This window comes from Hemibagrus wyckioides, linkage group LG05, assembly GCF_019097595.1.
Source record: "Hemibagrus wyckioides isolate EC202008001 linkage group LG05, SWU_Hwy_1.0, whole genome shotgun sequence".
Lineage (NCBI taxonomy): Eukaryota > Metazoa > Chordata > Actinopteri > Siluriformes > Bagridae > Hemibagrus > Hemibagrus wyckioides.
Genome location: NC_080714.1, coordinates 16,149,369 through 16,175,595, shown reverse-complemented (window position 1 = coordinate 16,175,595; position 26,227 = coordinate 16,149,369). Strand labels below are relative to the sequence as shown.

Here is a 26,227-nt window from a genome sequence, read left to right as displayed (position 1 = left end):
CCTGTGTGCTCTTGCTATCTGCCCCATAGGTTACTGTCTCTTAAAGAGTCTGGCTTGAACTGAGGACATATATAGCCACTTTTATGCTGATATGATTATCGAAGCTGAGACACTATCCACAGACCTTTAACTCTGTCTTATAGCTTTGAAATAAGCCTGAGGTCTTCTTTTGCAAATTGGAAGGCAGTTAAAAAAAAAGAAAAGAATGGCCAGCACACCATATAGCAGAACTGGAGTCTCAATCAAGCTGAATGGTGCAGAGGGTTTACTTTAGTTGAAGGGCTGATTTAAGGCAGAGGAAGTGCTAGCAGATCGCTCAAGCTCTAATCTGTCACATACTGGGGACATGCATGGGTAAAAAGCCATTGGACATTGTCCCTAAAGGAGGATCCGCTGCCCCAACATGCGAAATGGATGAGGCCATTCAGAGCTCATATTCACGTTGTGTTTACACTCCTTCATTCCATGACACCCGGAGAAGGCCTGTCGTTCCACTTAATCTGATTTCACCAGGCCAAAAGAACTGCCCTTCCTCCCTAGACCTCCGCTGAGACACATAACTGAAGTTCAAGCTCAGAGATTCCTTAAATCCACGCTGCAGACAGATAGCGGATATTATTGCTAGGGATTTTGACTGACCATTTTTTCTTGCGGTTTCAGGATCAAAGCCTGAGGAAAAATTCGAGACGCACAATCTGTCACCAGGAAAAGTGTGCAGATTGTTTGCAAACAGTGAAATGGCCGGGTAGCCAGACAGCGGCGAGGTTAATTGCATCGTAGACTTTGTATTGGCAGCATTTCACTAGCAGATCATTAGTCTTTCACAGGAATCCTGGCTTTGCAGACCTCAAACTGTGTGCATTTTAGGATGATGACCATCAATATTTCAGACTGGATCTCTGTCTGGAGCACCAAATTGGACTATAAGTTGTTCTTCATGTACTACTGGAGTCTGAATCAAGCTGAGTTTATTTTGGCTGAGGGGCTGATTTAAGGTACTGGGAATGGTAGCAGATTACTTAAGCCATAGACTACACAGTACCAGGTGTGAGTAAAAAGCCATCACATAGCCTCTGCAAATGAGCATCCACCAGCTAACTGATATTAAATTAAATGTGATTACAAAAAATGTCTAACAGTATTCTTGTGAAGTAGAGCTGTGGAGGACTAACCCCTTCACTGCACATTCTTTTTGAAAGCTGACAGACGAAGGCATTTCCTCTTTTTATCGAAGCAAGTGTTCAGTGAGATGATTCTATTTGAAAAAGCCAATCTTTGGCATTCCTGAGTGATAGTCTCACACTTATGCCCTAGTTAACCTTGAGATATGTGAGACAGATCACGAACAGTGCAAAGAGAAGGTGCGAGAGAGGTCTCACAATATAAACACTCTTTTTCAAACACCTGCTTTCGTAAAAGACACCGCTGAGTAGCTAATGTGCAGTCAAGTCAAGCAGTGAAAGAGACCTTGTCTTCACCAGACACCCTAATGCATACCTGCACATGGGAAGTCAAATAAGGGTAGACTTTTGCAAAAAGAAAAGGGGTGGGCCTTCGAGGGGATCGTCTCAGACATCTACTTAGACTTGTCAAAAATAATGGGGCAAATAGTTTTGTGGAGTCATGTCCATATAAGTTTTGCATATAGATGGTTTGAAACAGGCCAAATAATTGTGTGTATAGTAAGTTAGATAATGTTGTATGTGTTTTGTATGGCAAGTTATAGTCCAAGGGCAGTCATAGGCTAGTGTCACATGACTAGTATTAACATGTGTCTTGAGTGACAGGATCACAATTGCTATGATGGTCACAACTCCATACATTTTATATTCCATTGAAATACTAATTACTTTTAAGCGGTCAATAACTTTTAAAAAAAAAAAAGATTGCTTATTGACAGATAGAATCCAATGTGCTTTTGATTTGCATGCCTTACTTTCAAGATGGACGAAATCATGGAACAGCCTGTTCACTACCCTGTTTATCACCATAAATTTATTACCACAAAAACAGGAACTGCAAGAGGCCCATCGGTGAAGGTATCACACTGCCCAATGCTAGCTCTATGATCATTTTCATCAGAGGATGAACAGTGGACAGAACACTTTAAAACAGGTGGCCCATCTGTCATGACCTTGTTGTCTAGGAAAAAATGGATTTAAATCTAATACATTTCCACAGACAAAGGTATAAGTTGTCCAAGATCCAAAGGGATGTCCAGAAACTTAAACGAGAGATAATCCCTACAGAATCTCTATTTAAAGTACAACTTAAACAAATTTTTTTTAGAAAAGGCTTATAACATTTGAGTCATCCTGAGCATGTTTTTTTCTCTGTATGTACTATTTCCTGTACCATGTCATTTTACGGTGTTTTATTATTTTGATCTTATCATTTCTGTACAGCACAATGGTCAATGACTGTTTTATCGTAAGATATATTGCAAAGATTGGGGAAGAGTACGAGAATTTTTTTCCCCCCAGAGTATATGTGCTTCCTAATAACACACTGGCGCCCGAAGAAAAGAAGGAAAATGTGTATCTTGTTTCTAATGCCTGAATTTTCTGTGCTAGTTTCAGGTCTTTTGTGTGATTATTGGATGCAGTTGGGCTAAAACCTGGCAAACACCCCTGCTGTATTGAACACAGTTGAACAAATGTACCTTTAAAACCACTCCAAACATGCTGTTATTATATATTTGGATAAAATTTTTTTTTAAAGGATCTAGTTCTAAACAAAACATAATGATCTCTATACTAAGAACCACTTAATTTTAAGTAGAGGTGTTTAACTGACAACCAAGTGTTTACTTGCTACTGTGTCAAATCAATACTCTAATAGCTTAACAATTTGATTCTCCAAACTTTTTTGGGGTCTTTTATTTATTAATCTCATAATCGTTCAATCGTTTAATCCGAGTGCTGATTAAAATGTAGCCATCAAACTGCAGCCTAAAGTGTGTGACCAGCTAAATGTGCAAAAAGCCAGAGAGCTCCTTTTAAACAGAACATCCTATAGGAGAGCTTAGTTTGGACACACAGACACACATACGGAAATGCACATTTACTGGACTTTTTCCATATAAACCGATCAGCCATGACATTAAAACCACTGACAGGTGAAGTGAATAACATTGATTATCTCATTACAATGGCAATTGCCTAGGGGTGGGATATATAAGGCAGCAAGTGAACAGTCAGTTTACCAATTTGTTGTGGTGGACACAAGAAAAATGGACACGTGTAAGGATCTCAATGACTTTAATAAAGGCAATATTCTGATGGCTAGACGACTGGGACGGAGCATCTAGGAGCATTGTGAGGCGTTCCCAGTATGCAGTGGTTAGTACCCACCAAAACTGCTCCAAGAAAGGGCAACTGGTGAACTCCGAACAGGGTCAGGGTTCGGTCCAGTCCCATAGAAGAGCTGAAGCACAAATTGTTGAAAAGTTTAATGTTGGCTATGACAGAAAAGTAAACACAGAGCATCACGGCTTGCTGCATATGGAATCAGAGTGCCCATGCTGACCCCTGTTCACCTCCAAACGTGCCTACAATGGGCACATAAGTATCAGAACTGGACCATGGAGCAACCAGGCACCAGGATGCACAAGCTGGCAGAGGAAGTGTGATACTCTGGGCAATATTGTGTTGGGAAACCTCGGGTCCTGGCATTCATGTGGGTGTTATTTGACACTTACCCAAACATAGTTGCAGATCAGGTGCACCATTTCATGGCAGCAGTATTCCCTAATGTCAGTGCCCTCTTTCAGCAGGATAATGCTTTGTGCCACACTACAAAAATGTTTCAGGAATGGAATGAGGAACAACAATTCAAGGTGTTTACTCCACCTCCAAAAACTAGTCTGATCCATGAAGGCTACACCTCACAACTTACAGGACTTAAAGCATCTGCTGCTAATATCCTGGTGCCAGGTACAACAGCACACCTTCAGAGGTATTGAGGAGTCCTTGCTTAGACGCGATCTTCAGCAGTGTCCAACATTTTATTTTGTAATGAAATTGAGTTCAGTTAAAACTTCTTTCTGTTGATATATTGGTCTATTTTTAGTTTTGATAACAGTTTCCTACATTACCCACAATGCCTTTTGGCTACCTGCTGATAGTGTCCCAATGAAAAGCCCTTCAGCTCTACTTGAAGAGACCAGTGCACTTTTCATCATTGTTCTTTTTCTCTTGAAGATTGCTGCATTTTATAACTGCATTGTATTCTGGTATTTCAGTATTTGCTTTCAACAGTACATTTATTTTGGATTTTTTGTTAATGATATTAAACCTTGGAAAAAAGATGATTGATAAAGAAGCTCTTGCTCTTTTTCAAGGAATTAACAGCAAAATTGGATCATTATTCATTATATTTAAAGATCTTTCTCCTTTTAAATGCCATTTTAACTGTGTTAGCAGTCTTCCTGTGCAATTCTAACTTCATAGGAATAATAATAATAATAAAAATACAGCACCAATCAACAATTAGCAGAGCTGAAAACAAATTTTTTTGTAAATATTTCAAGTTGTAGTTTTCCATAAATGTGTTGATCCCCTGACAGGAAGGCGGTGTGTTAGGAAAATGTGTTAGAGTGCATGCATCTTTCTTTGTCTCACTGCAGGTGTGCTCTTGAGCATGTGCTGGCGTGAGTTTGTTCATGTTCTGTGCTTCTTTTTGATTTCTGAAGAACTTGTATTTGACAGCTTGTATTTGCCTGCAGCACTTTTGTTTTTTTTTTGTTTTTTTTAAAGATAGCTTAAGACTAATATAGAATGGGTTTTATGGAAATAAGCCTCTTTTTCAGACATCACATGTAGTTGACATATTTTTCATATTTATGCACGCATATAGTGATGATTAACCCTTTACAAAACGTAAAGCTCAAAGAAAGTGATTTGCTGTTAAACACGTCCCTTTATGTCTCTTAAGTACACCTAACACAGGCAGTATAGGTTCTATAGGCTGCTTAAGCCACAGCTTTTCTTTTTTTGTCATCACGTATGAACTGACGTTTGTATATTTGTCTGCTGTTCGGATGTTTGGATGCTGTCCGTTAGAGAATGGCTGTCTTCTCGTGTAGTAAATTTGTTGGCTCTGACAACAAAAGGCAGCTTATTCAACTGTTGGGAAATACTTTTTAATGCACAAAGGGCACAAATAAAACCTCTGGTCTTAATTTTAGATGAGACATGATTTGTTCTTTCCAGATTTCCACCCCTTCATGACAGCCTTGTGTTTGTACACTAGCTTTCTATTGGTTTGAGGTAAGTATGAGGTCGATTCTATCAGATTTGAAATAGGAGGCATTACATTCTGTCAATCTTCTACTAAAAATAGTGAGGTTTTTCTGTGTCTGGATCAAATACGATTTTCTTTTTTCCCCGTCAAGCTAAATGTATTCTATGAACTTGCGTTGGCGTGTGTGTGTGTGTGTGTGTGTGTGTGTGTGTGTAAAAGAAGCATTTTTAGACCTGTGCTTCATTCCCATAATCAGCAGATTGTAACCTTTATGTAAAAGGGCAGTAGCAATGCAGACCCAAACTGACTTGTATTCCGTGACTGTTCTTTCTGCAGATGTAATTTATGCATCACGAACAAAGCTGAAATGTTTTCCTCGTTGTCCACTGGAATTTGTTTTTCATTATGGTTGTCACTATATATAAAGAAATGTTTAACAACTTGTCCAGTCAGTCGAAGCCCATTTGCAAACCTGACTTTGACTGTGTCCAGTTCACAGTGCAAGGGACAAACACCATGTACAGAATAAACATCACTGTCTTTACTGTTTATCTTCACAAGGCCTGAATTGTTCTACTCACTGAGTAGTTTTTAAATTCGCTTGCCGTTTATCTATGGATGCTTTAGTGATTGGTTGCATAAATCTGAACCTGATTTGCCTCTGGAAAAAAAAAAATACGAGTGCATGATGCCTGCTGTTTTAGCGAGTGGAAATGTTCCTTACATGTAATCAAAACAGGTTGGCTGCAGAGGCTCATGTCGCGCTCACTGTACAAGAAATATATCAGTCTTGCTTTTGATTAGAGGTGCTATGTTAAATTATAGGCCTGCTCGTCTTCAGAGCGTTTATGAATCAGTGAAGGCTTCTCTTTCAGATACAAGTACCTGCTGTTAGAATTTTTATTCTGACTGTGCTTTTTTTCCGTATTCAGTTGGCATTTTTGTGTGCTGTCATCACAGCAGCTGCATGGTTTAAAACAGGTGAGAGCATTCTATTGGATTCTAGCCAGCCTCTCCTTTTTTTTTTTTTTTTTGCAATTCCTTTAAGGCCATCAAGGGCAGTGGACTGAAATACTCCCGAACCTGTGTTTATGAGAACAGTTTAAGCTTCCTCAACAGCACAAGCTTGCAGACTTCAAAGCGTCATAACAGCATGAATGAAAGGTACGAGTGCCACGTATTGCTGCTAGTCAGACTCAGTGTTTTGTACAGATATCCTCCAGCCAAGGCCATTGTGCGCAGTGGAACAGAAAGAAATCCCTTGAGACCGACACTATATGAATATATTCTGCAATTGAAAAGAGGGAGTGTGGAAAGCTCTTGGGTGGTTTTACCAGTCCAAATAATAAAGCGCTGGTGATTTGAATAGAAGCACTGTGTATCCACTGACCGTGTGTTACATTTGAAAACCATTATGTGGGCAAGCCAAGACTGGAGGACACAAAAGAAATGGGTGTTGGTTCTCTTGTTCGCCAGAGTGACGTTTGGAGCAGCGTTCTGATTGTATGGTGAACACACTAGAAGCCCTGCTGAAAAGGTCACCCACAGTAATATGCAGAGAGAGAGAGCAAACAGTAGCGTATTAATTTTTTATGACCAGATTCCTGACTTTGAGCTTAGATAAACATCTGATTTTCCAGACCCATGAGCCTTATCTGTCAGCTATGGACGTTTTCATGCTAGCTATTTGTTTTGAGTTTTTGACATCAGTTTAAATTTCCCTTCTCTTACCAAGTCATATTTGAGGTTATAGTACTGACCAGCCTCAGAAGTGTTTCAGTACGTAAGTCCTTTAATTTAACTATATTAGCACATGCAGAAGGATCAAGAAAGAAGAAGGGTGCGGTCCAGAAGGCTTTTCCAAAATCCACAGGCATCTTTTGAACTCTGTGTCTCTCCTCCTTAATGATAGGCTGATCGGGAGAGGAAAAATCCAGCGCTTTGATGTGGATTTGGGGTGGCCATGGTGTGTAAACGTGCCAAAACTGGATCTGAGTTGATGTTGGGGCTTGATCAACAAATCACTTCCCATATCAGAGAGAGTTTTCATTTCAGTTCAGTGTAAAAGCTTTAAAGATGCAATAGTCGATTTAGTCGTACGAATGGATAATGTTAACATGGTTAAAAAAAAGGGTTTAAGCTTTGGTATCAACACAAATATATTATGTGGCTCAGAAAACCCCTTTTGGAAGACTGCTCTCCTGGCCAGAAGGCTTGTGTGTGTTTACATGGGCCTCCTGTCCATCTTTTTATAGACACTCCCAGTTGACCCTTCACTCCACTGTATCCAAGTCTGTTCAGAAAGGAAAACAAAGCAGACTCTGGTAATGCTTTAGTCATAATTATTAACACTTTTCCCCCGTGAACCCCATTTCTTTAGAATTTTTTTAGGAACATTTGCATTTCACTGTTAGAATCTGAAGCTCCTATTCAAAATGTGTGGGTTTTTTTCCACCCCACCTTGCAATTCCTTCATCCCAGTGTTTGAACACCTATGCTTTTGACAAATTCCTAGAAATAGATGTAAATCTCCTGTGCAACTAACTATGCTAACAGTGCTAACTAGTTATCACTGGCAGTGATGGACAGCTTAAAAACTCACGAGAACTCATTAAAAAAAAAAACAAGCATTCTTGACCATTCTCCCAGCAGCATACTGAGTAAAGTACTAACTAAAATGCTAAACACCATCACCAACCTGATAGAGTCCTTTAGCCACTGTAGATTTAGAAGTAAATAATCAATCCAACGTTGTACCTACTTAACAGCTAGAGTTCGAATCTTGAAGTAAACATCTTGAACGGCACTTTTGTCACACTTGAATTTCTGTCCTAGTCCTCTGTGTTTTTGTAATAAAGAATTAGAAAAATAAATGATTTGACATCAAACTACTGATAGTGCCCCAAACCATAAAAGCTTTTGACCACAAATCACTGTTAAAGATAATCCAGTGTATTCACATGTCTGTGTCTCTATATGTGTTTTCCAGCCCGCATATCATCTTCCTGTCCCAGAGTGTGTTAGCGGGTAACCAAATCCTGTGCGGAACAAGGTTGTGCCATGAGATTGCTCACTCCTGGTTTGGTTTAGCCATCGGGGCGCGGGATTGGACAGAGGAGTGGATCAGCGAGGGGTTTGCTACATACCTAGAAGATGTGTTCTGGGCCCAAATCCAGCAGGTATGTGAATCACTGCCGAATCAACAGCATGTTCTGCATAGCTCAGCTTTTCTTGGCCGTCATCTTCTCTGGTAGCGTCACAATTCTAGTTCTGTTCTGACATATACACTATATTCTGCTGCGACAGAAGGGCACTCAAAAACAGCAGGATTTGCAAGTCAGACAAGATTAATTGCAGCTGCTCTCCGATTTTCTGCTTCATAGACACTGTTCATTACTCATTCTAGGGATTGTGCTGAAAAATGTCACTTTTTGATCCAAACAGTTGCTGTTAAATTTGACACAATTGTTTGCTCAAAAATAAATAAACTTATGCCATATATATAGAACACTTCTAATACACTCGGCGAAGGCAGCTACTGACAACTGCACAGATTTGCATTGTATATAGCTGTGGGATTTGCCTTACACTCTTTTCACAGCTGGTGCTTCTATTATAGGCTGCATGAGTGACTTTAAAGCAATAGTGTAGCTTTAGAATTAATTTGGGTTTTGCCTGTGTGACGAAAATCTCATTATTTTTATTACTTCTCTCGCTCTCTCACACACACATAAACACAGTCGCAAATGGGCAGCACTGACAATGAGGAGCAGAAGCAGCTGAAGGCTCTGCTGCGATGGAGAAGACTGAAGGATGAATTAGAGAACTCAGAAGAGGAGCTGCAGGTCCTTAGGTCTGACAAGTCACCACTCTCTCACCCTAACTATCTGCCTACTACTCCACCTGAAGTCTCATTACTGATAATCTCCCTTATACACATGCAGACATAAACACAGGCACATTTTTAAGTTATGGTAGATGACAAGGGTTCATCGTTTGTGCAGCCATTGTTATCTATATTTGAAGCTATAGAGCACATTATACACATTATTAGAGGTGCATTATGGATATTCTGTGTTGTTTTAGCACCAGTGTTAAAAGTGGCCTGTTAGTTTTTTAATTTTCCGTTCATCCGCACAGCCTTCTGTCAGTGTTTTCAGCAATATGCTATTCTTGACCATCAGTGGTGGCTTGTCCATAGGACAGGTAAGGCAGAACCACAGCAAACATATCAGCCACTCAGTAGAATTGTTGCTATTGAACAGCTATAAGCCCATTGATTTGATAATCATAGCTCCACAGACTTATTATTGCACTTAGTGGTCAAATAGGAGCTGCAACATGCACTAATTAATAGAGGCCCATTGGGACACCAATCACAATGCTGCTTTATAGAAATACCGATTGTTGATAGGGTTGCCAGGGTCAGGTTTTTTATATCGGAGTGGAATAGTTTATAAATAGTCTTTATGTTCTATAGGAAATAATTAGAATTAAATCTAGTGTCTGTGTAGACAGTGTGTCTGTGATCTACAAACCATTTCTATTGTAAAGATTGGGAGAGTGAAAAAAAGGGAATGATGTCTGTTCATCAAAATTGCGCTACACTCGAGTGACTTTTGTTTTTCACACGCAGGCTAAGAAAAAGAAGAAAAATGTGTGTCTCTTTTCCAGTGGCTGAATTGTTTTGGCTTAGGTTTGTGTGTTTGTTGAGATGGGTTGGTAGTTGGTCTGGAAACTTTGCTGAAACCTGGCAGCCATGGTTACTGATATGCATTCTTCTGTGTGTGCCTGGCTATGTGGAAACACATCTACAGGTCCGTATCAAAGACTGATAAGCAAAGGTATGTATTAATATATAATATTAATAACATATAATCAATAAATCATCAATTAAAAGATGAGCCGATTCTGTAGGATGTTCTTGATCACTTCTTGGTTTCATTCCACTGCTGAAGCCATGATCTGCAAAAAGATCTTGCAAAGCATGTGCTTGATCTCATTGTGGAAAGGTATGAGGGCAAAATGTCTTATGGTCTGATTAGACCAAGGGGTGGAATTCTAAAAGACAATGTTGGCTAGAAAAATCAAAACGCTATAACCATTCGAAAGCATGGTGGTGGCACCATCATACTATGGGGCCGCATCTCTCTTCAGCCAAAAACCAATCTATTTGGGCATCTGTTCTATTAGACAGCTGAAAAAAAAGAACACAATTCCTGGCTGAATATTAAGTGACTTCCTACTCTGTAAACAATACTGTACTACACTATATTGCATTATATGTGGCGTAATATAATCGCTTTTACACCCTTGGTAGAGCACAAGCTAAAAGTACTCTAAATTTACTTTTATTTGATTCAAAAAGATTTTATTAGTTCAATTTCTCAGTGACTATAACTTTCAAAACTGGAGTTCTTCTAGGGAAAAGCATTTTGTACACTGAGCCTATAGTAAAAATAAATATAATTAAACATCATGCTATCATGGTACAGTGGCACAGCAGGTAGTGTTGCAGTTTCACAGCTCTAGGCTCCCTGGATCGATCCTGAGCTTGGGTTACTGTTTTTGTGGAGGTTGTGCATGTTCTTCCCATGTCCTTGTGGGTTTTCTTGCTAGTCTATTGCAGGGCACAATCGCACACATACACATACACCCATTTAGAGATGCCAGTCAACCGACAATGCATGTCTTTGGACTGGGGAAGGAAACTAGCACGGTCGGAGGATACCCGTGAGGCACAGGAAGAACATGCAAACTCCATGCATACATGGCAGAGGCAGGAATCAAACCTCCAACCCTGGAGATGATTCTGGAGGTGTGAGGCAATCGTGCTAACCACATTAATCAAAATTGCATAAATATTTTTTTAAACAGTGATGGATGTGTTATGTAAGGTTCATGTTTCTTGGTCTTTACATGAGACTTTTTTTAAGATAAGAAGATACAGATAAAAATTACAGAGTTGTTCTCTCAAATAAAGCAGTACTGTTTATTTTTTTCTTTTCTTTTTTCATGAACTTTATGTACACATAATTTCCAGCTAAATAATTATGATAGTTATTGTGTGTGTGTGTGTGTGTGTGTGTGTGTGTTTAGGAGTAAACCTTTACACGAATTCCACCGCTCCAGCAGGAAACATGTCTGAATTGGCCCCTGGCTCAGCAGACTTTAAACTCTGGGATTAAATGTTCAGACTTTTACTTTTTCAGCTTCTCTCCAGTATGTATAAAAAAAACGAAAAAGTACCTGTGTAGGAAGGTGAATTCGCCTCATTCCTGTCTGAATACCTAAAGCCTGCTTATATGCAAATGATTGAGTAATTTTTGAGCTGGTGTTCCAGCATGCTCCCAGTAGACATACACTATAATTACAAGGAACTTGGATGTGGCACAGGCAGGTGATGCTAACTGCTTTTATATACCAGTGCTCCTGCCACGTTAGCAGGGACAAGAAAGCCATTGGATGTCAGTGTGGAAATGCAACTTAACGCTTATAAAAGAGCTCTGGTTTCTGCTATCAGTATTTAAAATCTAACAGTCATTAAAAAAACAAACTATAATACTACTTCCACTACTACTACTAATAATAAATATTTAGACTATGGTGAAGACCCCATTCTGACCTAATGTTAATATCCATCTCAGTTACAATGCAGGTGTGAATAGAGACAAGTATGACCTGCAAATGCTTTGTACATTAATCACATTTGGAGATGGTCAAAGATGACATATGCCTCAAATGTGTTTTTTTAAAACGTTAGTATTACAAGATTCTGTCATATTATGGTCAAGATTTTTTTTTTTTTTTTTTTTAAATATTAAGGTCAATATTTGTAGTGTGAATTCTAGTTTTCAAGAGAAAGCTGGAACTATTTTAATAAAAAAAAGATTTAATTAAAAGCTATTAATAAATGCAATTTAGCTTTCAACTTGTGGTCAATAAAATTGCAACTTTGATTTTCCAACGATCCCACAGCTATCCGTGGCCTACCTAAACAGCAAAGTTGGTCAAGCTGTCTGAATGGAAAGGATGACATTACTTACTTTCCTCTGTCAGTCACTGCCACACTTTCCAATGGTGGCTGTCTCCGATCTCATTTATGCCGATGGCACTTTCTTCTGTGACACAGCATAAGCAGCAGTTTGGTAAGATGAGGTTAGCAGGCTGTGTTTTGGAGGAAGCACATGTTAGCCCTTCCCTTTCCCAGGTGGTAGATGTTGTATGATTGTGTGAGAGCGGGCTGGTGGGTGGGAACTGACAGATGAATGAAATGGGGAGGAAACGGGGAGAAAGAAGTCCATTACTAAAACAATGATTTGCATGAGATTAGAAAAATGGGGTGTATTCCTTATGATTTGAAAATTTGTGTTGAATAATGAGAAATCTCACCTCTTAAGCATAGAAAATAAGGAGGATGTTGTTTTTTTTAAATTATATTATCACCTTAAATGTTCCAGAAACCCTTTTGCTATTTACATACCCTTCAGAAATCCACCAGGAATATCTTTACTATGTTCAGTATATACTGCATTTTTTCACAGTGTATAACACATTGGCTTTGTAGTGCTTGCCAGATGCCCTATTCTGTGTACTCAATATCATTTGGGATTTAGCTACAGAAAAAGACCTAGTAGAAAGAAAATAGCGGAATGGACATGTGAAAAAGTAAAAAGTATGCCCATCAAATAAAGATATAACTTATTCTGCTGGCTGCTGGTCAGAGGGTTCAATCCTAAAGGCACTCAGCTCAGTTTTAAGTTGCCTATGAGATTAAGAGCCTACGCCTTCAGCTGTATTAAATGCTGAATTATTTCTTTGTTAATAGTCTTAACAGTGATGGGTGATATGAAGATTTTATATTGTGAATGTCTCCACAGACACGACACCCCAATTTTTTTTTTTTATGAACCAGACTTTATTCACTAGTCGCTATGGCAACATAGCAGCATGGCTGACAACACGGATAGGTCAGGGCCTAAAAATTCAAAATTAGTTAGATGGAACTGCTGGATTTTATATAACAGACACTGCAAACAAAAGTTGTCTGGAAATTGTTCAAAGGCAAGAATTGCCACTAAGAAAATGCTCAAATTGTATGCCTAAAACCAGATGACACAGGAGACCACAGCAACAGCTCCACATCCTGAAGCAGCATCGAAACAGACAATAATAACAAATGCATTTGAAAAAGGCACTCCTTTGGAGAAAATCCTGGAAAAACATCAGTGACATGGTATATGGCCAAGGATATAATACCCTTTAAGGCAGTTGAAAACGAGCTGGGTTGTGATCCAATCCAAAAAAAATCATCATACGATATTTTTGCATTATTGCCCAGTTGTTGCCAGGTGTAAAAAAAAAAAAAACAGGTTCTGTTACAGACATCCATTAGGATCAAAACAAATGCCTGGGGATTTTTTGGAAAGTCATTGCATATGGCACAAACCTGCATATGTTTAGCTCCAGGCCACTTCACTCAGCCATGCAATGAGACACTTGCCGATAATGAGCCTTGTTTGAGTAGTGTGATGATTGTTCATTTGTAGACAGGTCATGACTATGGGGGCATGGTGGCTAAGTGGTTAGAGTGTTTGCCTTGCATCTCTAGGGCTGGGGGTTCTATTCCCATCTCTGCCCTCTGTGTGTGCAAGGAGTTTGTTTATTCTTCTGGGTACTGGGAGCTCCAGTCTAAAGACACGCATTGTAGGCATCTTAAAATTGTTAGCATTGTGTGAATTGGTGTGTGTGTGTGATTGTGCCCTGTGATGGGTTGGCACCCCGTTGAGGGTCTGTGCTTTCAAGTCGCCTGGGGTAGAGTCCAGGCTTTATGTGATCTTGTGTAGGATAAGCAGTACAGGAAATGGATGGAATGGATTTACTTTGTTATTGAGCTTTAGATGAATGAGGTTTATATCTGAAATAACTTTACTAATAATCTTAAACAGTTTAGATCGTAGGTAGTAGCAGTTGAGTGACAAGTGTGTGGTGCTAATTTTAAGTGACGTGCTAGTATTAACTACTTTTGCGGATAATTATGGCTCTAAAACATTGAAACTATAATTATTTATGTGTATTAGTATTTGCCGATGGGTGGAGTTTGCATGTTCTCCTGTGCTTAGCAGGTTTCCTCTGGGTACTCCGGTTTTCTCCCCCAGTCCAAAGTCATGTGCTGTAGGCTGACTCTAAATTGTCTGTAGTGTGTGAATGGGTGTGTGAGGGTGTGTGCAATTGGCACCCCATCCAGTGTGCCTTGTGCCCTGAGTCCCCTGGGTTAGAGTCTAGGTTCCCAGCGACCCTGTGTAGTATAAGCAGTACAGAAAATGTATGTCTGAATGGATATAGTGAATAAAATAACTCAGTTATCTACACAATACTTTACAATGTACATTGTGTTCCTGCTGTGTTTTGTACACTTTGTAGCACACATGAAGAACACTAAATGTTTGAATATGAGAGATTGAACATGATTTCCATTGATTTTCACAGAGTCTGATGACTAGAAGCAATTCATCCATTCATGTGGAAGTGCAGACTGCAATGAGCAGACTGTGTATTGTGTGTTTGATGAATGCCTATTTTTCTCTCTCTCTCTCTCTCTCTCTCTGTGTGTCTTTCGTTCTTTCCCTCCAGTTTGTTTCTTTCCCCCAGCTTGGTTTTATGGCAATGTGGGTCTAATGACATTACTTTTACCTCTTTAGACTTGGATTTATTGGTTTATTTATTTATATTGAATGAGCCTAATTAATATTCAGATCTAATAATAGTCCCAGAATCCATGAGCATCAAAATATTGTAGTTTTGACAGATTTTTGGCTAATGTTGTCCAGCTGGTAACACTGCTAATTGGCAATCTTGTATAGTTTTCTAGATTTGCTTTAGAAAAAAGCTTGTTTGTTTTACATGCAGAAGTAAAAGAAGCCTTAAGGAGACCATTAAGGGAACAGTCCTCACTTGCAAACTATTTAATCCATTTGAGAAAGGTTGAAATATGAAGCCAGTTGAGCCAAGTGAAAAGATTCACAAAAAATCAGTTTCACAAAAAATCAAGCTCTGGTACTGAGTCTAAGCGTGAAAACAGCTTAGCTTTATTTATGACTTGTAAGACCAGTTTGCTTCCTTAATCAACACACAGCTTTCTGTTGTAAAGGTTTTTCTAATCATTTTTAATGGCTGACTGATTCACGGTCTCTGGTGAAAAGCACACTGTTGTTGTTTTGCTTCTGCAACACGAGTGTTCTAGTGTTTCCTTCTCCCCACCAGACACTTCATGGACGCTGAGTTGAATGTTAGTGGATGCCAATCTTCTGTGCTTATTCTCTCTCTCTCTCTCTCTCTCCCCCTCTCCTTCACTGTCTCTCACCATCACTTTCTCCTCTAAGAGGCCAGAAAAAGTGGAAGCTGCTTTTTTTTTTTAAAAAAAAGAACAAACTTTATCAGAGGCAGACTGTGAATAAGTATTATTTGGGGGATTTTTGGTCTTAGTAATCATCACGGTAATACGCTAAATGAGAGCAAAAAAAGGAAGTACTTGTTCTGAACCTTTTGAGACGTGCAAGTGTGTTTTAAAATGCCAGATTTCCCTTACCTGAGTGGATCTGTACCTGCAAAGATCGAAGGCATTCTTGGCTGCTACAGAGCTGTGAACTCCCACATACCAGGCGTGGCTCCAAGCCTCCGAGTGTCCTTACAAGAGACAAGCCAACAAAATATCATATCACTCTATAACTCTAGTAGCTATCACTGATTCAAAAATTACAAAAGGGCAGAGTGACCGGGTCTGACCTAAGATGGCAAGGTGACAGAGATTTACTTCACAAAACCGCATTATGGTTTCAGGTGGTTCATCTTTCCAAGATCCTCATTAGCACGATATCTCAAGAATAATTGGTTAAATGTTTGTAGGATTGAAACCAGCAGATCAACTGATTACATTTTGCAATTGATCCAAGGGTCATAGCAAGGTTAGATGTCTGGAATCATTTTTCTTCAATAGTTTTTCCCTTCTTTCTCACACGGAGATGTTACATACACACTCGTGTTCAGGAACTCGCAGCCCGTTTTCTTCTCAGCTGTTTAAGATTTTTGCTTTTGGTTCCTCTGTGTGTATTGTGTTATTGTGTCTCAAAAACAAGTAGTTGAATGTTTGTAGGATTTATATGGAATTGTCAGTATAACAATATTGTGAACTGATTACATTTGGGAACTGAAATAGGATCAAGGTCACAGCAAGGTCAAATTTAAAAGTATTTCTGGTATACAAATTAGTGATCAGAATGACTAGACAGGTCTGTGGTGATGTCATCCCCGTAGATGATGTCAAGTTCAGCTTGTTTTCGAGCTGGTGTTTTTACAAGCTTTTTGAAGCAAGATATTTCACTTATTTGTTAATTAGATAGTTAGATAATTGGATAATTAGCTATCAGTATGACTGCCAGCCAAGTTACACTAGCTTACAACTCCACTTACTCTTTGTTTGGCTTTAGATTGCTGAGTTATAGAGAATTGTTGTCATGGTTTTAGCAACAGTGACAATCACATTGCCGCGCATGGTGCTTGTGAGAAGATTACAATATTGGTTATAATAATTATATACACAGTATACATTTATTTCATGAAGTTTTCATTGTAACGTGAATATTTGTTGACTTGCCACTTATAAATCATCAGCTTAATCCGCACAATACAATATGTTCCCTACTGATTTTCTTGCAGTGACATTTCTTCTGAATTTCTAAATGCCCCAACTGACATACCTCAGCTTTAAATATGTACTGTAGCACCCCAGAAGGTGCTGATAGCCACAGAGTTGAGGTTTTCTTGTTTAAACAAATACTCCAGTTCATCAGCTGGCCAATGACACAAAAAAAACCCCAACTAAAAGTATTCTGTTCCTTTCACTGCTGCATCTATCCTCATCCATGAAGTAAAAAAAAAAGAAGATGATTTGTAAGAAAGTACCGTGACCCAGGCAAGCGGCGCCTGTGTATTGATCCTCCAGGGCCGGCATTGCAGGAGCCTCTTTATAGGCAAGCTCAGTTAATCTCCTGATGTCGATCGATGCTTTTAAACTGGGGTAATGATCACACATGCAGCCATGGCTGCTGCTTCAACCATTGTTTATTTGCCAGTGTCTGCTCAGGAAGGAAACACTCTATCAGTCATTAGCTCTGAGGGCACAATCAGGCAGCAAACACGTCACAGAGAGGCACTGGCTACTGTTGTGTTCATATATTATATGTGATCTTCTTTTATGCCTGCTGCCCAGGCTTTCATATGAACCAAACAGGATGTATGTTATACAAAAGAAGATTGTTCAAAGTTATATATTTATAACTGATAGCAAGTGCTCAACTTTTTATATCTGCTTATTTGGAATTGTCAGTAAACTTTGTTTCTATGGTGATCCTGTGCACCCGTGTCTGCCTCCAGTAAGCTGTATGAGCAGAGCTCGACCTGCTATCGTTTTGCAAATGCATGCATATAAGGGGCATTTACTGGGCTGTTAAGTGAGTTTTAATGCCTACTGCTGTCAGGGTAACCCCACTCAGACCTCAGGCAATGCAGCGTTTTTCTCTAACAGTCGTCAGTCTGCTAAATGTGTTGTACCTACGTGCTTTGCAGACCCAATAAGGACACTACAGGAGAGGTCAGTGAGTCTGGAGCCTCCATCGTGAAGCATGCCCTTAACCCAGGAAAACCATTCATGCAAGTACACTACCTCAAAGTAAGTCTACAAAATCTAACTATGAGGAGCTAAAGAACTAAAGGCCACTGGAGTGTGCAAAAATATTTGAGTCTGTGCAGCATCTAAGAGCTAACCTATGATTGATTTAGTCTGTATGGATTTTGTTGTTGTTTGTAGTATATTTAAAGTCATTTGGAGTGATTTTTTTTGTTTGCTGTTGTTGTACAAAAAAAATACTGTAGAAAATCAGACATTTTTTTTTACTGATCATGTGTTTTAAAGGGTTACTTTCTCTTGATGTTCCTGGCTGAGAAAGTGGGTGAGATTGAGTTTTTGAGCTTCTTCAGACATTTCGTGAGAAGATTTCACGGGCAGCTTATTCTGTCTCAGGTACTGAAAATTTATGCTCACATACAAAACGCTACAATCACAGCAAAACCATGTAAAAAAAAAAGAAAAGAAAAAAAAGAATGTATGTGTCTGCATTTCTCCGGTTTTATGACATACCAAATATATTGCTACTCCCATGCTGTAATACTTAGAAAAGACTTTCCAAAATGGACTTGGCTCCCATTGGCTTATTGGATTGGATTTAGAGACTCAATTTCTTTTGTCTACTTTGTGAGAGCCACATTAGCAGGATAGTGAGGAGGGTGGGGAAAGCAAGCAGTGAGTGTGATTGTTAGATGAAGCGTTCTGTAAGTTGTATTTGTGATTCTCTATGATTGTCTTGTATAGGACTTCCTGCAGATGTTTCTGGATACATTCCCAGCTTTGGAAAGGTAAGCGTGATCTGAGCTCTCATTCACACTGCTGCATAGTGTAATGTCTCACCTGTACCACCACACAAGGTTTTTAACAGCTGTCAAAGGATTGAGTAATTTGATAGGAATAACTTTGTCATGGAGAAAGCCCCTCCTTATAATACATTAAATAGGTTTATTTTGAAATATCTGTGATGTTCAGAGTGATTCTGGCGCTAATTTATTGTTTTGCGCTGTCATAGGGGAATATAGCTAGCGCTGTTAAAACTGCATTTCACAACCTAGAATAAATTGCTGCTTTTATCACTCAACGTTATTCCAGTGACATTATTCCAGTAACGTCCCAGAATGCAATGCAGTTCTACAACACAGATGTGCTGTAAACAGTTGAGACTTGGCCCAGCTGGTGAAGTATGAGCATAATACAAGCACAATAGTTTTGCCAGTTTCATTGGCATGAAAGTCGAAGATTTAAAAATTGATCTGTTTGATAAGATACAGATGAGGAGATGAGAGAGCTGGACTGACTATAGGACTAAAGCACTGCTGCATTGCTCACTTTAGGTGGAGTTGAAGCAAGGGCTACTTTTATATTTGGCAAAAACTTGTAACTCAGACTAGAAAAAAAAAAACCCACAACACCCCCATTAAGAATTCCTACTTGGAAAGTTGGGAAGGTCTTCTCATCCCATGTGATATCAAATCAATATGGCTGCTCACTTCGTCCACAGTAAACAGTAAAAGTAGCACTTCTTTACGTACTATTGTACTGTATATAAAAGTGTTTGTTTAGATATATTAGTTTGTTAAAACTAACATGTTTTGCTGTTTTGAAGAGATAAATATACATCGGTCATCACACTCACACACACACAAAAAGGTGCTTAAACACACGGAGGTTGGGAATGACATAATTCAAGTTCACATTCATTTGGCCTATACACAACCATAATGTAATGAATGTAATGTAATGAATGAAAATAGTCACAATTTCTATTTATAAAGCTTAACATGCTAGTCATTCATGTAGTATTTTTCCTTAAACTGCTGTTTTCCTAATGATGTCTCCATTCATTTTCCCTCATCTGCACTTGGCTTTCTGATTATGCAGTGACTTTTCATGCAGTCTGCCATATCTGTGTGTTTTGTGGCTGGTGCAGCATCCGGGGAACATCACATCAGAGTCCAAACAGCTGTTGCATTCTGTTTTCAGCTATCAGTTTAGGTGGTTCAGGCCAAAACCCTCCCTCCTCCACATAGTGAACTGGCCATTTCAGTCCTCCGCTGACCAAATTCAAAACAAAGGGTGATTATGTTATTCGAAAAAACAAAAGCATGCAACAGTTTTCACATTTATTTGTCCTTTGTTTTATCTGACTGACTGTTTTCCTTCACCCAATGCATTCTTTCTAACTTTAGCCTCTATCTCAAATCGAATCCTCTTTATTTGTATTTTGAGTTTGTTGGGTTTTGCCCGATGCTCATATGATTTTGTCCGGTCTATGTCCTCTTCACTGAAGAATAATCAGTTACAATGAAAGGGAATGGGGAACACAGTTAATAAGTGCAGTAAACTCTGCTGCTCAGAGGCTTAAGTGTTCACGATGAATTGGTACATTAGTACAATGATTTTGTTGTGTTTTGGGGATATTTAAAAATCCCAGATAAATATTTTTAAAAAGTTAAGGGTTAGGATTAGATTTGGGTTTTTCGTTCTGTTAGTTTGTCAGTTTGCAATAAAAGCTCCATTTTAGCTTTCAGACTATTGTTAATGATTTTTCAGCATGAGTGAGGATTTGCTTTTTGATAAAGGCAAGTAGACATGTGTGTACATGCCTCGATTCAAAGAGCCAAGATGAGCTCATGAAAATATCCCGAAGCAGAGTAATATCCATGCCAACTCTATCGGTCTGCTGCAGGACTGTCTACTGTTTTCTCAAATATATGCAGTGTGTGTGTGTCTGTGTGTGTGTTTCTCTTCTAATTCCTGACTTTTACTTGGGGAAAAGAACATTTCCATCTTTTCCATCCAGTCTAAATGTATGTTGATTGCTGCCTTGTAGACAAGATCAGCTCTAATACCTGCCTGGCACAATCCATTAGTTGGTTATATGTGCAGGTGTGCTTCTGCAAGCTAACAAGATTTCCAGAAAGTCTGGCTTGAATTACAACAGAAAATACAGTTTCGCTTCTATATATCCGTAGTCAAGAACAGCATGTGTATGTCTCCTGTAGTATGATTATATATGGCATTTTTATTGAAAGAATTTTTGCACTGAATCACATCAAACGAAAGTTTTACTTTCATTCACATCTACTGCTTTTCTGCTTCTTTTTTTTCAGGCAAGGCCTTACTCTTGAATCTATTTACTCAGACTGGCTGGATACACCTGGAATTGCGAAGGTAAGAAACAAAAGAGCAAACATCCCAATGCGTTTTCTGCTGTTTGCTTAATTAGGAAAGATTAAATGTTCTCTGATAGTGTGAACTTGAGCAAATGCAGACCTTGTTGCACAAGTGCTGAGACTGCGTGTTTGAGTCCTGTATCTGCTTCAAGCTTCTGGTGCCTTCAAAATTCATTTTTTAACCTTTCTGCATTTTTACCTTGCAGATGTAAAGTGATCCAGTTAAGACTGGAATGGTATACCTTCATCACTAATTTGAACTCTATTTTCTATCCTGTTTAAACAGCGATGCCATTAGCGCTTAATACAGATGATTATGAAATCATCCAGGGCAAATGTAATCCATTTATGTGATTCATCGTCTCTGTTCTGAGTCTTTCAGGTTATTATTGGATTTGACGATTGTTAAACACTTTGGGAGGAAATTTGTCTTGATCCCAGGCTGAGATAATGTTTCTGCTGCAGCATTAATCTTGATGCATAGCCCCCAGCCGGGTGTGCCCAGTCTTTCCTGCTGAATTCTACAGCAAAGGAGAATCTCTGTTACTGTAAATGCTGTGGAATCTGCCACTGAAGTTGGCACACAGTTGAGTGTCAGGCATATGGTGAAGATCATGTCAGGCCTTCATATCAGGCATGTGGTGAAGATCATAAGAGCTTCCTTTTTATTCCCTGAGATGTTCACCAAAATGTGTCACACTGAAATGTATGTTTTGGGCTGAAAAATACACTCAACAAATCTATGGAATGCAATTTGAGACTAATATTGAATACACAAATACGATACTGTTAAATTAATTAAATAATAGTATCATTCCTTCAAGATTGATATGATGGACATTCAAGAGAATGTTGTTTTGCACTGACCACATTGGAGGACACAGCACCTTAATCTGATAGAGTTCTTATCATTTCATGGGTGAAATTATGAATTAGCTAGAAGTTAGCAGTTAGCATAGCAGGTGGTCAGTTTATCTTTTAAATCGTGAGCATATTTTCTTCACAGGAGTGTACACTGAAAAACATGGTCAGAAGATTTCACATTTTCCTTGTTTTACGCAGCAGTCTTTGGTATAATGTTGTATAGACTGCTGCCTAAAACAGCATTTAACAGTACACAAGCATCAGTTTAATTATTTAAACTCTAGTTCCCCCATTTCAGGCTGTTACTGTGAGCTTGAAAACATGTACTTGAACGTGCCTCAAAACAAATAATGGCAGGAAATAGTTGGCTTCACAATAAACACTCGTTCTCTCACACACACTCAAGACACAAGAGACACACACACCCATAGAATGACTAATGAGATAGAAATAGATCTCTTTTTTTTCCATTCGACTTTTTTCCATAGACATTGGGTATTTGTGAGCATGTTGGGATTTTGCGGTGGGCATGTTGTGCTCTCATGGCCTTATTAAACTGCTCACCCAGTGGACCGTGGAATAGAGTCCTATATTCAAATTCAGATATTTGTAATTACAAGAGAAAATGAGATTTCTACAAATATCTCCTCATATCAGCAGGTGTGTGAGCTGGTGTTAGAGGCATCGGGATGCATAAAGGTGTGTTGAGGAATAAAGTGGCATTCACTCAAATGTCAGGCATGCCTCCTCAGTTCGGTGTGAAGCCATAAATGTCTCTCTCACCTTTCTGTTCTGAGAGTGTGTACAGTCCCTACTGAAAGTACTGGAACCTCAAGACCAGATCTTTTATGTTTGCTATACACTGAAGACATTTGGGTTTGAGATCAGAAAATGAATGAGACAATAGAAGAAAATCTCGGCTTTCATTTTATGATATTTACATCTATATGTAACATGGCATGTAAGATCTTTTGTTTGAACCCAGTCATTTTTTTTAAAGTGGTCAAAAATATTGGAACACGCACCTGACAGGTGTTTCTTTCATGCAAGTGTTTCCTGTTAGATTGATTCTTTAAACTCTGAACATTTATTCTTGGTATGAGCTCTGGATTTTACCTGGAAAGTCTGCATTTGTTGTTAAAAAGGATACAGCAAACATGAAGACCAGAAAGATGTGTATCGGAGAAAAGCCGAAAATCAGAGCCATTGCACAGGCAGTGGACATAACCATTACAACAATTTGGAATCTCCAGAAACAGAAAAAAACACTTGTGTACAAACAACCACACTTGTGAGCCAAAGAAAAAAATCGCTAGGGTTAGATGGTAAACAAAAAGAAAAACCCAAATACAACAGTGACATCACCAAGAACCACCAAACGGCAGGGTGAAGATATTACAGTACACTGCCTGAAGAAGACCTTTAGAGCAGAAATACAGACACCATTCCATATGATGCAAACACTCATCAGTAGTAAGAACCAGAACACCAGACAAGCTCACAGGTGAAGGACAGTGGCGGTGGTGTCATGGCTTGGGCTTGCATATCGGCTTCTAGAACGTAGTGCCTCTTCTTCTGCTTGTGTGTTGATAATGTTATGCTAATGGTAATGCCAGTGTTTTACAGGCATGCTGTGTGATTGAACCCTGAAGGATGGGTTATGTCCATACTGAGAGCTGCCATTAGAGCAATAAGACAGCTATGCAAGCCATCTCTTGTTAACAGGAGCAGTTTACTGCCTAAGAGCTCTGGACTGCACACTGCCTTTCTCCAAACACGCTCCCACTTCACACAAATACCATCGCACACATCTGCACATACTGACTCGCTTTTCTGCCTAGAGTCACAACTAGGACTGCATCAAAACCATTTTTGTTTTTATTACTGATATCAATCCTGAAATTATATAAATATATATGTATATATGTAATATATATGTTTTATATTATTCAATCAGCAGTGTTACAGATCTTATTTAGCTCTGTTTAAATATCACTGATTTAAAGAGTGACCATAAACACTGAGGCTACTAGAATTTTTTTTATAATGTTAGCAAGTTGGTTTTAAATAAAGTGAATTTGCTAGCTTGTTTAGATTGGAAATGAGCAGGTTATGTTTCACTCCAGAAAATAGTTTCTGTACACCGTGTCTAAATATCCAATGATGACCTACGACACAGTCCTACAATATACTGAGCTGGAGATGTTATTGTCACTCCCCTAGTGTTCCCTGTAGACTTTTTTCCTCGCCTAGCCTGCTGTGTGCTGCTGTCAATGAACTCCTGACTCTGGGTTTTATGTTTAAGATGTTTATCAGGTTACTTGTTAGTAGGAACACTACAGCACTTAGTGTGGTAGGAAGATATTGTTATTAATGCATCGGTACTGATGCGTATACAAGACACTTGGCTTGACGTTTTAGAATTGTACACTAAACGTGCAGCAAATATCTCGAGCATGTGCTTGTGTAAACACCTACAGATGAACACAGGAAGAGTTACTACTTCACTGCAGATCCTAATTAAAGACAGGGAATTTTGCCACGAGGACTTGGACTGATACTGACTATGAAACTGCTTTCCAACTAGCAGCTTACGATTCATTAGTCGGCATCAGAATTGGATTTTCCCAGCCTTGGCTGTTCTCAACCACTAAATGCCTCTACTTATTATTCTGTCATTTGCCCTAAAGTTATTCTGTAACTACTATGGTTTATTATTCAGTAACTACAGTAAAGCTAATAGGAAATGTGTGTAGTTAGAAAAAAAAGGGATGTTACGACCGAAGCCACTGGCAGCTCCTAGGAGGCAGGGGTCTTTACGCAGTGATAGATGAGGCTGGTTACTAACTGCGGCTTAGTTCATGTGTCAGAGACCTAATTTGTCACGTAAGAGAGGAACTCGCTGTTATTTGCTTTGGTAATAGCTGTATTAGTAAGAGTTATAGTAATACATGTTAAATTGAATTGTGAGAGACAGAAAGACTTTTGCTTTTGGTCATTTACAGATGTTTTGTATTATCCAAGAGCAGTGCTATAGTCAGTGACTTACCACCTAGGCAGCAAATCTTATGTTCAGTTCAAGTCTATGTCTTTATACCCTCACTTCCAAGCCAAACCTGAAGTCTTTTCATTGCTATTCAGATCGAGAGCAAGCCAGGGCCTGAATAGGGTTATTTTAAATTGATGAAAAATGATATACCTGCCTACGTACACTTTAATACAAAATTCAGTAAAGATTTTCCGCTCCAAGTCTCATAAGCTCCAACTTGGCACAGAAATGCGCAGGTCACAAGTCAAAAGTGGTTTTGCAAGCCAGCCTGATTGCTTTAGCTAGAGTCTGGTACGCTTCCTCATTAAACATGCCCACCAATTTTCACAGGAAGGAGGAGACTGGCATTTTAATTAGCCAACAAAGATATTTTCAGCAGGTCATTCTGTTTATTCAGTATTAATCGTTTCAGATATAACTCTCCAATAAATATGTGATGAGGTCCACTGACTATGTTTTGCTGACGAAAGCTCATTGCATTAAAAGTGTCCACGTTGGACAGAAAAGTATATCTGGTGTTTTCTGAGCTGTCTGAGCTAGGAGTTTATAAATGTATAAAACGCTATGTACTTAAACAACTATACTGCTAATTTTAGGACTCATGGACTATACCACTGCTTGGGAAGACTGATCTGTGGGATCTGCCAGCACCTAATCCTTTGTCCACACTGTTCTTCTGTGTATACACACATACACAAATATACACAAATATGAGCAAAGTATTTCACAGACACACCCAGAATCTATATTAATGAATATAAGAATACAAGAATACACAGAGAAGCACAGTTTTATAGTAGAAAAGTTCCGTGAGTGAGTGTGTGTGTCTGTCTGAGTGGTATTAGGTTGCTTAATTGTACGTGTGTGTGTAAAACGGAGAGAGAGAGAGAGAGAGAGGTGGTGAGGTGGAGAGGTGGAGAGTAAGCGAGTGCTATAGCTCCTCCCCAGGCTGTATAGGAGAAAGCAGTGTTTGATTACAATGAGGTTCTTCTCCCAGACGTGAACTGCTACTGCCGTCTGGCTTTTTTCACTGGATACCAGCTACCACACATCTGTCTCTTTCTGTCTCTCTTTCTCACTTTCTTTTTCTCACTCACTTTTGCTTTCTTACCTATTCCAACCTCTCTCTTCATTATCTCTCTTCTCTGCCTGTCTCTTCCTTCTCCCTTTTTCCCCTGTCATTTTCTGCTCTTGTCCTCCCCCTGTTCTCTG

At 39.1% G+C, this 26,227-nt stretch overlaps 1 protein-coding gene across 4 annotated transcripts in view; it reads left to right on the top strand.

The window, feature by feature from the left end:
* Positions 1-26,227, top strand: part of aopep (aminopeptidase O (putative)) — a 70,104-nt gene that overhangs the window by 10,798 nt on the left and 33,079 nt on the right. For 2 of the 4 annotated variants that reach the window (XM_058389353.1, XM_058389352.1), the window contains 7 exons: positions 8,234-8,423; positions 8,985-9,097; positions 17,869-17,971; positions 18,215-18,322; positions 18,671-18,714; positions 19,808-20,002; positions 21,040-21,100. In XM_058389353.1, coding sequence (XP_058245336.1) covers positions 8,234-8,423; positions 8,985-9,097; positions 17,869-17,971; positions 18,215-18,322; positions 18,671-18,714; positions 19,808-20,002; positions 21,040-21,100 — 814 coding nt within the window. The remainder of the gene's footprint in view (positions 1-8,233; positions 8,424-8,984; positions 9,098-17,868; positions 17,972-18,214; positions 18,323-18,670; positions 18,715-19,807; positions 20,003-21,039; positions 21,101-26,227) is intronic. The other 2 variants (XM_058389354.1, XM_058389355.1) reach the window with 2 other exon arrangements.